Source organism: Palaemon carinicauda, chromosome 1, assembly GCF_036898095.1.
Source record: "Palaemon carinicauda isolate YSFRI2023 chromosome 1, ASM3689809v2, whole genome shotgun sequence".
NCBI lineage: Eukaryota > Metazoa > Arthropoda > Malacostraca > Decapoda > Palaemonidae > Palaemon > Palaemon carinicauda.
This window is the reverse complement of record NC_090725.1, coordinates 13,382,504-13,397,109: the sequence shown is the minus strand read 5'-3', so window position 1 is coordinate 13,397,109 and position 14,606 is coordinate 13,382,504. Positions and strand designations below refer to the sequence as shown.

General features: G+C 32.8%; 1 protein-coding gene across 1 annotated transcript in view; it reads right to left on the bottom strand.

The window, feature by feature from the left end:
• Positions 1-433: 433 nt before the first annotated feature.
• LOC137647050 (fibrocystin-L-like) overlaps positions 434-14,606 on the bottom strand; it is a 215,250-nt gene continuing 201,077 nt past the window's right edge. Inside the window, exons 73-82 of the mRNA XM_068380195.1 lie at positions 12,333-12,602; positions 10,182-10,358; positions 8,592-8,846; positions 6,818-7,053; positions 6,272-6,404; positions 5,090-5,157; positions 4,709-4,836; positions 2,539-2,639; positions 1,884-1,991; positions 434-1,289 (exon numbers count right to left, since the gene is read on the bottom strand). Coding sequence (XP_068236296.1) covers positions 1,065-1,289; positions 1,884-1,991; positions 2,539-2,639; positions 4,709-4,836; positions 5,090-5,157; positions 6,272-6,404; positions 6,818-7,053; positions 8,592-8,846; positions 10,182-10,358; positions 12,333-12,602 — 1,701 coding nt within the window. The 3' untranslated portion in view covers positions 434-1,064. The remainder of the gene's footprint in view (positions 1,290-1,883; positions 1,992-2,538; positions 2,640-4,708; positions 4,837-5,089; positions 5,158-6,271; positions 6,405-6,817; positions 7,054-8,591; positions 8,847-10,181; positions 10,359-12,332; positions 12,603-14,606) is intronic.

Below are 14,606 nucleotides of genomic sequence, written 5' to 3'. Positions count from 1 at the left end.
ATTTTCAACATCTTCCTTTTAAATCTTTCATTATATCAACACCATCTAGATAAAAAAAAACATATTTATGAGACAACGCATGTTCTTGATCTTTATGTTAAATCATCCAACATCCTTTTTCATCCTCCTTCACAGCTATTGAATTACTTCTATACATTCGTCTTACATTTCTGTTTCTTCCCTATACAAATTGCCTCATCACTTCACTACTTACATTATCTTTCAAACTGCCACCATGTCATATCACTTTCATGATTTATACATGACGGAATTTTTGGGGAATAACAAACATAAGAAATGCCCCAAATCGCTCGTTAAATACAGTTTCCACCAACGTTGAAATCCTGCTGGTCAATATTTTGATGAATGAAAATATCCTCATCATAACATAAATGAAATGTTAATATAGAAACGACTTTCATATTTTCTGAGGTGATTTTATTGACAGTGCTATAAAACTTCTACATGTTCGAAATCCTGTATTGGATAATCAGTAATTACCAATTCAGTCAAAATGATAGATTATAAACAAAATATTTTCTAAACCAGATAAATAAATTCAACAGCTGTAGAAAGAAAAATATATCTTATCTGCTTTCTTCATCAATAGCATAATGATCTTATAATTACTATGAATCACTGGTTTTCATATGAAATGAAATATCTTAACATATCAGATAGAAAATTTTTTCAATTTTCTCTTTCAAACATTCAAGTGTAGAAGAACCTAATTCGGTGCAAAAAGTCATAACATTCTTTGTCTGCTCATTCATTAGTTACATCTTGAAATTTTGTATATCGAGTATTACCAAATTGCCAAAAATACTAAATGTTCTTTTTAAACTTTCATATCCCTAAGTATCTATCTAATATGTAAACAAAAAGGCCAATACAAAAAGCTTATAATAACAATACAAGATGTGAATTGCAGCAACGTGGGAAAAATCAAATCTATTTCCTGCAGAACTTGAAATCTATATCAAGTTTACAGTGCAATTGAGATGCTTATAATGTTGCATCTATTATTTTTGTTACTATTTATAGCCTACTAAATTATTATCATTTTAATTTCCACAATTCCCGCCTATCCCATGGACGTTCTGGATGATTTGGATAAGAATGTGGGTATTCAGTTTTGCAGGGCATTTTCGATGGACACCTTGATCGTAAATATTCATATCTTGCATTGTGTATGAGACAGACTGGAAAACAACTTTGATTTCCCGGCCCGATACAGATTTGCACAGAGCCGTCACCGAGTCTGTCACAGCATTCTTCTCTCCAGATGCCTGATGAATAAAAATATCAATATACATTTTGTTAGTATATGACAATTGCATTGTCTCCTTATCAATTGTATTACAAGTAAATTTCATCTCCATAAATCTTACAGGAGTATGATTGCATATAGTAACTGAAGATGCTTTATCGTTTGTTAAAAAGTACTCTTGCTTTTAATTTCACCTGAAAGTCAAGTCAGACCATTAAGACTGTTATTTTTATATTCATAATGATATTTTAAGAACATTACAGTCTCACGATGTGGTGAGTATTTCTATATTGCATTTTTTTTCCTAATGTGATCTAACTTTCTGATCATGTTTCTAATGTATTTCCCAAATCAGAAGCTTTGATTTTGCGCCCATATTAACGCATCATAATTTCCAAATAAAAAAAAAAAGATCAAATTAAAGAGATACAATAGCTTGCGTACTGGGGTATGTCATCGAAGTCTATTGCATAAAAGTATATAAAAAATGTCTCATTGCAAAAACAAAATCAGGCAATCAGATTTACATAATTCTACCCATGTAATTATGGGGAATGAAAATATAGACAATCAATTATGTCAGTTACGAAGGAAAACATGAAAATATACTTACATGAATATCAGCAAAAGGCTTCAAATCCTGTCTTATGGAAACTGTCACTGACCAGTTGACACCAGTTTGTCCTACACGTTCTAAAATGTCCTTCAAAAGGCCAGCAAACTGGAGCAATTAACACACAAAAAAAGAAAAATTACAAAAGAGTGAACGAAATATCATGAGTGTTCTACCGATGTAATAGGTATTACCTTCCCATCTTTATTATGCAACTACGTAACATACTTAGTAAATAAAACTAGCATATACAGTAAGTCAATGTAGAAATCTATGGCAAATTTTCTTTAAACTTTTAATCGTTAAAACCTGCCACCCACATTTTATTGACTGGTATATCATTGTTAGATTTTCCTTTTTATTGCTGTCATCATATCAACAAACTATAACATGTTTGTTGCACATAACGGCTTATCTTATGGAGGTTAAGATCAATAATGTTTCTATCCATTAAAAAAGAACATTTTATGAGCAAATAGATTTATAAAGATAAAAATAGCAGACATTTTGATGAAGAAATTAAAAGAAAGGTAAAACATAATAACAATAAAGTAGTAATAATAGAACTACCGGGTAATCATGGGTCTTTGTCAAATGTTATAGTCCGTTCTTAAATAAGAATTAAAAATAAGAAAAGATGGTAAAATCGTCTTACCTCAGATTCATTTCCAGTAAGATTATTCGCTGCTTTGTGTCCAACTAATGTCACTCGTATATCATATGGTGTCGATTGCTCTGATCTGCCTGAAATGGAGACTGAAAATCCACATTGCATGTGTATTAGAACATTCTACATCAAGCACCTATAGTACAGTACAATTTGCTATTTTTAGCTAAAGCATCAGAATTTAAATTGATAGGATAAATCTTTAGGGATATGTCGAGGTGACCTATAGTACTGTCATCCAGAAAGTCCCAAAAAATCCTGTAACATCTTGGATTTTGGAAAATGTCTCTCTTATTGCTAGGTCTCAATTTCTTATTGTATGATACTTGTAGAGGCTATTCCCGTAAAGTTTTTCCGTACTAAATACAGTGTGTGAAATCATGAGCGTATATTAAAAGAAGAATATTCCCATTCATGATATTGAAAAACACATATAACCCTTTTGCAAAATCCTATTTTCTTTCGAATGAGACCAAGATGACTCCTCTTGGACGAATCAGTACTGAGTTATTATTTTTATAATATATATACGACATCTGGCTTATAAACGCATTCATACTTCTTCTATTAACGTGCTTTTTCCCATTTGTATGGGGTAAGCACAGTTGCCTTCTTTTTGAAGGACTTTGAATTGGCAGACATTACTTAGATACCGGTAGAGTGTGTTCATGTGTTGTACCAGTCACCAGCGTCCTTCCTCTCACCAGCGTGGAGTCCTGGTACGGTTAGGTTGACAGTTCGAGACGTGTGAGCTGTCTGTTGTTTTTAGGTGTTGGAATGGCTTTGTTTTTGTGAGTATTAGTCTGTAACCCCCATTTGCTTTAAGCAAACCTATCCGTTGATCTTTTCGTGACATGTATATGACATTATAATCAATGGAAAATAAATTCAATCTTTCACAAGGACTATAACCATAGGAAAACTAGGGCGAACTAGTTATTCATTTAAAATGTGTAACAGAATGAAGCATCATAATATGAAAATAAGATTGAAATGCGTATGTATTTAGATCTTAAGTTAGGCAAGCACCCACATTTCATATAAACAAAAATTACTTCATCTCTTTGAAACAAAGTATACACACAGGGAATTATACGGACCGTAAGAATGTGACATACAACAAAACATCACAATTTAACAAACAAAATATGTATCCAGATTATACTGCAAGATTCTAAAAAACATATACACTTTAAAGATTTGAAATGTTTTCTTCTTGATCAATCACCAATTCACCCAAAAAGAACTATGCATTAATGACAAGAAAATAGGACCGTCTTTTACTATGTCTCAGCAATTTTTTTTTTTTTTTTTTTTTTTTTTTTTTTTTGCAAAAGTTGAGTCTTCTGAATTTATTTTCTCTACATTCCTTTGCATATCTATCTACATCTCACTCGTCATTTGCAACACATGAGTACTGATTACTGCACCTATGACCAGCACAACAGCTACACATATGAGTCCAGGGAAGTCGACATCTTTGGCCCTTACAGTTTATCTTCATTATCTGTCCTGCAGTTACAAACTATAAGATGAAGAAGGGAATGAGTTAAGGGTTCTTTATAAGTGTAACTGGTCTCAAATGATCAATCTTTAATTTCCAAACCCAGTAAAAAGGGTAAAAAACATTGCTTATCCATTGTTACATTTGATGGAATATACGATAGGAATGTTGTTTGCTCGTGATGTTTGGGTAAGTGTAGGTAGATCGAATTTGGCCTGAACAGGCTGTTTAGTAGTCCTACTTACATATGTAAAGTACCTCTTTTCACCAAGACTACCATCTAGCTTTACTCAATACACGACTGAAATAAATGCTTCGCTGACAACAGATATATAATCTGCAGAGGCTTCAGGATCATAGAAAACCTGAATTTTCTGTAATGCTAGATTTTGTTGTGAAGTTTTGTAAGGAATCCAGCAAAGGCTATTATTGCATGCAGGAAGAGCAAGCTGCCTGTCGTGTCACCCATTTCACTTTGCATTCTTCTAATGCTAAATATTCTAAGTGTTTGTGACCTGTCTGTAGGAATCATTGCAAGTAAAGTGGACCTTGCTGATCCTTTGGTTAGTATTTTTTGCGGTATTATTTTAAGTTATGATTCCTCGTTTCAATAAAAGATATTTAACTTTATCATACAAAAGTCAAACAGCTTACTAGATGTCTGAAGGGTCCAACCAGCTGGTTCCACAGTTGCTGTTATATTGATGATATAAGCAGAGGCCAATTGGGAGAATGACAAGTCTAGAGTAAAGGATGCCATATTTCCACCAGAGATGGTAAAGCTGGAAAAGAATTAACAATGAAATTGAACATAAACTTTGATACCATAATTATCAAAATTATATGGGATTATAATTAGGAAATTCCATTTAAGTAACATTATTTTTACGTTGTGATATATACTAAGCCTAATTGGTTTTGACTATTGATATGGCATCATATTTTTATTCATTATTCTTATTCACTTAATTATTGGCAGATGTTCAACAACAATAATGAAAAATATCTTTTTATAAATAATGTAACAAGACATACCTAGTATTTCCTCCAACTTGGGCATTTCCACCACTTACTAGTTCCACAGTTCCGGACATTTGCTGACCCTATGAAATAATAATTTTAAGCCTATTATTGGGATACTCTAATTTGAATTGACACGTGATGTACATAGAGATGCCTTTTGAATGATAAAGTGGCGATCGATATTTTTATTCAAATATAAAATACATAAACTAATCATTCTTAACAATATATGCCAAGAACAAATACTCCTGAACCTATTTTGAGCAATACTTTTCTAATCTCTGCAGTAATCACGCTGGAGTTATATTAACAACATATCACACATACTCAAGTAACTAATCCAATAACCAGCTAGATATTCTCAATGATCTTCTTACCTAATGTTGATTTCAACTGAAATTACTTATCATGCTAAATAAAAACAGCCATATGCCCTAGAGGTTTCTCTCTTCATTTAAAAGAAAAGGAAAGAAAGCATTCTGAGAAGTACTGATCCTACCCATGGCCACGGTCCCTATTCAATTGTAATAATTGTTACATTTTTGTCGCAAGCGGTTGTTTAGATGAATATGGTTTTGACTGCCCTTCTTTTGCTACAAATTATGTTAATACCCCAGAATCTTACGAATTATTTTTGCACAACAGGCCAAGCTTAATGTTGCAGTGGTCTGAGAGATATCTGACATTTGAAGATAATAGGTACAAACACTTGGGTGCATTAGGACTTTTTCCTACAAGGAACGGAACGTTAAGGTTTATTTTTCTACTATAATAAATTCCTTAAATAAGAATAAGATGGGCTTGAAATTTGAATGGTCCGCAAGGTTGCACAATTTGCTTTTTAACCACATTTAAATTTGGTTCTGAAACCCAACATAGTTTGATTCTCAAGCCTTGAATCATTTAGCTCTCTAACAGAGTTAAATCTGGTTTTCAAGTCCTGTAGATTTTTATTTCAGTATCCAGCCTATAATCATCACTCTGTAACCTCAATACTTTGTAATGTTTTTATTTAGGGGACTTACTATACTCACAATATATCGACCTGCCGACTGTTCCATCAAGTCTTCCCTTTTAATAGCCTTCTTGCATCACATTCCATTCCAATAAAATAGTTTCTGTATTATGGATTGTTTTAATTTTACATTTATTTTAGAATGAATTTATGTGGAAACAGAATAAGTATCATATTACCTCTAACGGGGAAGAGTCCATTAATAATCCATTATCCAAATCAGTAATTTGAAGAGTGATGTTGAAAATTTCGTCTGGCATAACTGCATCAGGTTTATTAATTAATTCCAACTGTACACGTTTTTCCGTTGCACTGTGAAATGAAAATGGTTGTAGCCTAAAAAATTTCCTTGAAACTTATGTATGATTTTAATGTCACAATCAGGATGTGTTTAAAAAAAATTATTATTCCTAAAATAGTTATCATCAAGAATATTAAGTTTTTATGAATTTGTTCAATGTATGTCTTTAAATAAGTTAGGAGATCTTACATTTAAATTTACTTCCGTTCATGAGGCAAGAAAGTTAGCTACGTTCTAATAGGATACCTAATAATCTGTAAGGTAATGATATGATTGTTCTGTTAGCAATAGCTGCTCTTATTCATTATTATAAAATTTATATAATTAAAAGATAGTTTAAAGGGTAGCAGACCATTATCTCTTTTACTGGAAACCATACAAGTATTGAATACATTCTGCTAAAAAAGAAGAAAATATAACCTACTTAAAGGTATTTCCAAGAACAGGCAACGCTGGAGCTTCAGAGGGACTAGTAACATTGAAAGTAATTATGTAACCCGTCCCTGGTTTATTGATGGACAAGTTGGTAAAATTAGCAGCCCCACTCAAATAAGGGACTTGTGTGGCTCCAAGGAGAGTAGCATCAGGTGGCCCTCCCACAAGAGTTGCTGTTACTATCCAGGGATTACTGGTGTGTCCCAAAGACTGGATAACACTTCCCTGTTAGAAATTGCAGAAAAAAAACTTCAAAATCGTTGGATCTTTTAGTACAGTCCATAACATAAACAGCATATAAAATCTTATTAGAGATATCTTATCAAAAGGCCTAAAGGGAAACAATTGAATCATGCTATTAAAGTTAACATATATGACATTCTTCAAAGAATCTGAATCAGGGTGAGAAAATAATAACTTCCTAATAATTGATATAACGCAAATCATTAGTTGTGAGTTTCTATAAAAGAAGAAATGGGCATGCTTGTAGTCCCCGTGACTTAGTAAACTATGTTACCATAAACATATTAATATTCCTTAAAGTTTAGGTTTCCTGATATAGCATACTGTACATGCTTAATACAGCTATTTGATAATTTGATGATTGGTGAACACACGCCTTACTGTGATAACTGTCTAGCCCATTTATAATAAGATCCTTATTGATTGAGCCTCCAGTCGTGGGGATTATATAGACCAATTTCTCTCCAAGATCTAAGGAGGATATTTTTGGTAAACCTTTGCCAGATCACTGTAGAGCATACAAGTCAAAAAGATTTATTTTTAAATTTGTAGCAAAAGCTCGACTTCTGCAACAAATTTAATTGTTAGCATCCCGTACCGAGGATATTTCTTCTTTGTTATTAAATACACATATTATCAGATTTTTCTAAGGTGTTTAATTTCTTTATCTAATACCCTCTGAAACTTTTATTAAACAACTTAGTGAGACTGACGTCTAGTTATTCTAAACACCATAATACCAGAGTGCATGTGAAACTTCCCTTGAGTGAATCAATTCGTCATTGAAAAGAATGCTATAATACTATTTCTCTACTATGCAGATAGTGAAAGTTATGTATTCTTTAATTTCACCACCACCGATAATGATATTGCCGAACTCAATAATAAGGTACCAGTATTGTTTGTTGTAAATTTCCTGTCTTCTAAACCTTTTTTTATGTAATAGTTATCTCCATTTCAGATAGTTATGATAAAACAAATGAGGCCATGTTATTCTTTTAAACCATAAACTTTATAGGAAGTGTCCCATCCTAGGCTAAATTCTCTTGTAGCAAGTCCAGATAACTCATGATATGACTTTTAATCATCCAAATGGTTGCAATGAAGTTTGGATGCACAACAGACTATGGGAAAGACCTCTGGAATCTTTGTTTCTTTTGTACGTGTCTGAGTATTGCATGGATACATAGCACAACTATCGTAAGGCCGGGAGCTTGCCTAAAATAAGAAATGATGTTTCTGAAATGGAATTCTCCCACTGTGTTTTATTTTTCAGGCATTTATGAATCTATTAAAAAACAGTTCATGCTATTACTAATCTATATAAAAAATAAATATATTCTGCTGGGACAATTTATGAGCTTCATTCTCTTGTAGTTTGAAATGCAATACAATACTATTTTTCAAAATAAATATTCTTCAATGCAAAACTTTTATGACAATAGTTTTAGCTCCTAAAAGTATCTATCCAGAACCTTCTGCTATACTGTACTGCATACCTTTTGCACAGTCATACTTACATTACTGGAAAGTACGTTGTATATAGGCTGAGTAGGGAACACAGTGAAAGCAGTTACTTCTTGCGGTACATCTTGCTCAAGTCTAGCATCGGACGGTTGTTCATAGGTGACAGATTGAAGACTAACGTTCAGGTTAGCTTCATCAAGAACCTGCTGAATGTCGCTGAACAATGTCCCATTTGGAACTATCACTGACCCCGTTTCCTCGGTAGCAGTCGGTGGGGGATTCTTTGGAGGTGGGAGTGGTTCTATGATCTAGAAATAAAACAAGATTTTTACATGAAAAAAAACGAAAACAAGGAATATTTACGCATTTTAATTTATTCTTCATAGGATATAAAACGCACAGTTTCTTTAAATTACTGGTGAAATAAAGGTTGATTTACAAACAGTTATTAAAATATTTACAAAACCTATATCATACGGAAATCACTACAATACTAATGTATGGCTTGTTGATGTGAACCATATTCATTTACGCTTGTAAGTTAACCTTATCCCCCAAGAACTTCTAACATTATATGATTGATAGTATTTTTAATTATACTGCAGTCTAAAATTATTTAGAATATAAACTAACTTAAAACTGTGTGTAATTAAATGTTCAAAGGTCACTCATGAATGGCAGAGGCAAGGGACAGGACATAGTCCTAGGGAATGACCATATTTACATATAATTAGCACATAAGCCCCATTTTCCAAGGTTCAAAGGTCACTCATGAATGGCAGAGGCAAGGGACAGGACATAGTCCTAGAGAATGACCATATATACATATAATTAGCACCAAGCCCCATTTTCCAAGGTTCAAAAGTCACTCATGAATAGCAGAGGCAAGGGACAGGACATAGTCCTAGAGAATGACCATATATACATATGATTAGCACCCAACCCCCATTTTCCATTGAGCTGCGACCACAGATGGCCAGCCATATAATGGCTGCAGATGACGCAGCTGGTAAACATAAGCTCCACTAAAACTCACATTCCAAGCTCACAAGGATGGTGAGATTACAGACACTTATAGAAACTATCGACCTTAAGTGGATCTCGAACTCCCTTCGAGCATGTTTCTAGGCAGAGACATTTTCAATAGGCTACCACCTGATTCTAAGTAACTTTAGTACCCATAAAAATATCGACTTCTTCACTAAGTATTTCCTGTAAACAGTCTTTAAAACTACTTGTTTTCAATTAGATTGTCTTTAATTCTATTACCATTTCAAGACTAATGAATTATTCAAAAGTACTAGGAATAATGTGAAGATTAAACATGTTTGAAAATTGATGCAAATTAGAAAAAAAATGAAAGCTAATAAAAGTATATGCCTACCGAAATAGCCTTTCTATAAATCGTGAAAAAATAACGGAATAGAAAAGAAAGACTTCAATTATAGAAAGGGATGACCGGTGAACTCTACCCAAACATTAAATATATGGTGTAACAAACATTTCCTTGCTTCAAGACATAAATAAATCAGCGAAAAATATCAAAATGGGTTGTTTTAAAGAAGCATTTCTTAATTCTCCATTAAATACTGAATATAGATAATAGGTTTCATAACACTTAAAAATTCTAATAATTTGCTGACCTGCAATCTAGCAATGGTGATGTTACAGTTTTCACATTTTCCAGCCTGGAAATTATCAACAGCTTTAACGATGACGTCTAATAGATCTTCGTAGGCCAATACTTCAGCTGAAGAACCATTGACAGCCACAGATACAGAGGCATTAGCAGTGGCTGTTGGCGGGCTGCTGATTTCAAACTGAAATAATTTAGATTATCAAGTAAACGATTTTTCTTTCATTTTATTTTCATGATGGTAAAAGAGTATTGTCATTTCGAAATGACTTCCTACGTAGCAAACTGGCTACTATGTTAGGGTAAAATTGAAAGAAATGGAATGTATAGAATATGGGCCACATGGCTCAGAACTGGGGCTGGGAGGCTCAGCGCTGGTATGGTATGGAGAGTGATGATACAGATTATATTTTCTTAAAAAGAACAATTATTAGAAAATCGCCTAAAGTCATATATACCTATTAAATACAATTCACATACCTAATATTCTTCGCATACATTCTAACAGCCAAAATATAATTTGTATACATATTTTCCTATATTTACAAATGAATAGTAATGGACTTCATCTCAGCAAGGGATAAATCGGGAACAGGATGTACTTAAATGGTAGCAACTTGTGACAATGAGCATATTTACACACTGATCTAATGATCACCGTAAAAACCTTCAAGTCAAGGAATGGTAATCCCTATATCATTATATTACATGTCATTGGCAATGTCGGGAGGGTGGTTTAATCTCTCTTACCATATTATTAGAATTTGTTTTTATAACTTTTTTTGATATTTAACTGGAGATGGGCATATCAAATATTTATTTTGAATAGCTTCGTCTTCGGAAAATTCATACATTTTAAAACCTATGTACACCCTCATACGCAAAGTATTGCATGACATTCTAATTCATTAGGCATATATACGTTATTAACACACTCTTTGAAGCTTAGTATCATTATTCTATTAGTATTCATTTATGATTGATTATACGTATTGAAAACTGCATGTTAGCTTATTCTTACATTTCTTGCTTACTAGTGAATAGTAGCTGGGTCAACAATACTGTATAATGCTGGGGAAAAGAGTAATAAGTAATAAAATTCAGAGGAAACAAGCTTGTATTTACTGAATGATAAATAAGTAAAGGTAAAGAAGGCTATTAACTATTTTTTTGCAGTTTTAACGAAATCAAATTCTTATAAGAAGAAAGAAAAATCTCATTGAAAAAATAATCTTCCTGTGAACTTAACATAAAGGTAAAAATAATCTTCCTGTGAACTTAACATAAAGGTAAAAAGTCGACTGATATATTCCAACTATTCATCAGATTCACAACCAGATAGTTAAGGGGAAATCTAACTAGTGTCTCTTTTAATAGCTATACAGGAAAACAGCCTATCTGTTGTAAGAAATTAAAAATAACAATCTCAGGAAATTTTATAAGAATGGTATACTTCTGAAAAGGCTTTGTTGAGAAATATTTCTAGATTTAAGTAAAAATAAAATGGTGAATCCTGCTATCATCTTTATTTGGAAGCTTTTGACATCTTTAGCCTATCTGAAATTGTTATTATATAAAATTAATAGAAATTATCATAAGTAGATAATTAGGAGGATATACTTCCAATAACTACCCAGCTAGCTCCAGAATGAAACCAAAGAATATGAAACCATATAAAAGATATCTTTACCTACCAATCAAAGAATATAAAACCATATAAAAGACCTTATTACTAGTACACCTAGTCACCCACAGGAAAAGATGACCACCCTAGTCCTGCGGGTAACTGGTTATATTAGTAATAAGATTGATTATATAGTTTTACGTTCTTTGATTGGTTGGTTATATGAGTAATGAGGTCTTTTATATGATTTGATGTTCTTTAATTGGTTTGATTTTAGAGCTAGTTGGGCGGTTATTGGAAGTATATCTTCCTAATTATCTACTTATCATAATTTTCATCAATTTTTCATTATAACAATTGCAGATAGGCTGAAGATGACAGAAGTTATATCGAAAGCTTCCAAATGAGGATGATAGCAGCACTGACCAGTTGATTTTTACTTAAATTGCGATTCCCGAGAGGAACACAACTATCAACTATAATATTTCTAAATATGTGAAAAACCTTGTGATGTTTGATTTCAGAAAGATTTACCTCAAACTGGTATATAACTGTGTTTCTCTTCTTCCTCCTCCCTCCGGAGTCTTCACGAATAATATTTGTTACCCTGATATTCTCCGGGGCAACACCTAGCAGTAGGGCCATATTATTTACAACATCCTCCTCGAAGAAGTTGTCTGGGTCGACTGTTATACCCATGTTCAAAACGACTGTGGGCATAGTCTTTATTTCATATAAGTGACCTCCGTGGAGCACTATATGCAGGAACTTAGCATTTCTCTGCAGGAAGTTTGATCCTGCGGGCTGAAAAAATAAAATATAATTATACATCTGGTTTAGAGAGAACTATTTATAATCATAACTTCAAAAATTAAGTGAAAATTCATAGATGGTCTAAAAGGACGGTAACAATAAATTATGTATGGATTCAATTGTCAAATTCTACCTGATTCATGTTTTCCAACAATCCATAAATTTCATATCGAAGACAATTCTTTTTTATACCAATTTGCAGACTCACAGTGGAGATAAGAAATCGGACACTGCTTTATCCGGTTCTTCGTATCTAAAAGTTGAATACGTCCTTGACAACAATACAAATTTTTTTTATAATTCAGAGCTTACACAAGTGAAGAACTTATGCCTTATGGATTTGAAGACCTAAGCCTATTTCTAATTTGTATCCCTTGATATACATAGTTCTCTAATGTTTATATATACATTTCTCAGTGTTAGGACTATTTCTAAAGCTAGTATTCTAACAGACGCCCTTTCAGTTACCAGCTAAACCTGATTGCTGGAAGATAATTAAACAAGTAAACAGGATATATTATCTGATTTGTGTTGTTAATTAAAGACTTCTATACACATGAAATGGCCTATATTTCTTTCAATCACAAATCTTTTACGCATATAGTTATACACTGGTCTGGCAATTGACTATATGTGATGGCTAAATTTTAAAACAAATTATATCCTATTTCTTTAGCATTATTTAAAATTGTCATACAAACACATAACTATTTTGACACGCTATACAGAGATCTCTATTTTGAGTCAATATCATCTTTTGTTATTAAATATCTCGTGTGTCCATCATGATAGCGTGATAATGACTAAATGGTGTAGCAACTATCTCTTGGCATGTAAGTACATACATACATATACCAAAGGCACTTCCCCCAATTTTTGGGGGTAGCCGACATCAACAATGAAACAAAACAAAAAAGGGGACCTCTACTCTCTACGTTCCTCCAGCCTAACCAGGGACTCAGCCGAGTTCAGCTGGTACTGCCTTCGTGCCACAGCCCAACCTCCCACATTATCCACCACAGTGAATAAACGTATTTTGATAATGCGTTCTCTACGATTGACTGCCAATAAGTGTCAGTAAGTGAATCATCTATTACTCCTGTGCCATAAACTAAGCACAAATTCTATGTTACACAATCCTATACTTGATAATAACGTATGCTGATGAAACAATTATCAGAAAGTATCATCCGAGAAACAAAGAAATATTCTAGTATCATCATACCTTGAGCTGGTGCATGAGTTTGTGCCAAAATTTCACAAAGAAGTGAAGAGCATGTTCCAGGAGGACAAATTGCAACAAGAAATCTAGCGTACGTGAGATCTAGTTTTCAGATGATCCAAACCTAGGTCTAGATATGTTCCAAACTATCCTCGAGGAGTACAATTATTTAGCAATGTGTTTCTTAGTAGTGACTTTTTATTCTAAAGATAACTATTTTTTTCTGTACTCTCTTCGTGTAGGATAAGTTACTGCATCGTAAGTAGAGATGTCAAACAAATAATAAATTTGTTTAATTTCTGCATACAATTTTGAAGTAAATAACAATTGCGGTATTACAGTAGCCATCCGCTTAGAAAATCTAAAGGAATATATTATAAGTATGAAATGGTGCAGCATGAACTTTTCGGTTGACTTCATTAAAAGATATAATTTATATTATCCTCAAAGCTATTCACTGTCGTCATATACTATCCTATGAAAAAGACTTTCGCAAGTTACCATTACCCCAAATTCTGTTTTTATCCATATTTATTTGATATGTCATATGATGTCAAGAAAAAACTATTCATAATAATAAACTTTAAAAAATTACTTATTGTCTTTTACATGTCGACTTTCTCATATCATACGACCTTGATTTCAATTTACCGATTAAAAAAAAAAAAATTACTAGGATTCTTGTAATATTTTTGATATACTATATCCTTACTAACGATATAAAGCGCAATGACATAATAATGCTATAAAGGTATATATGTAAACACAGTGAT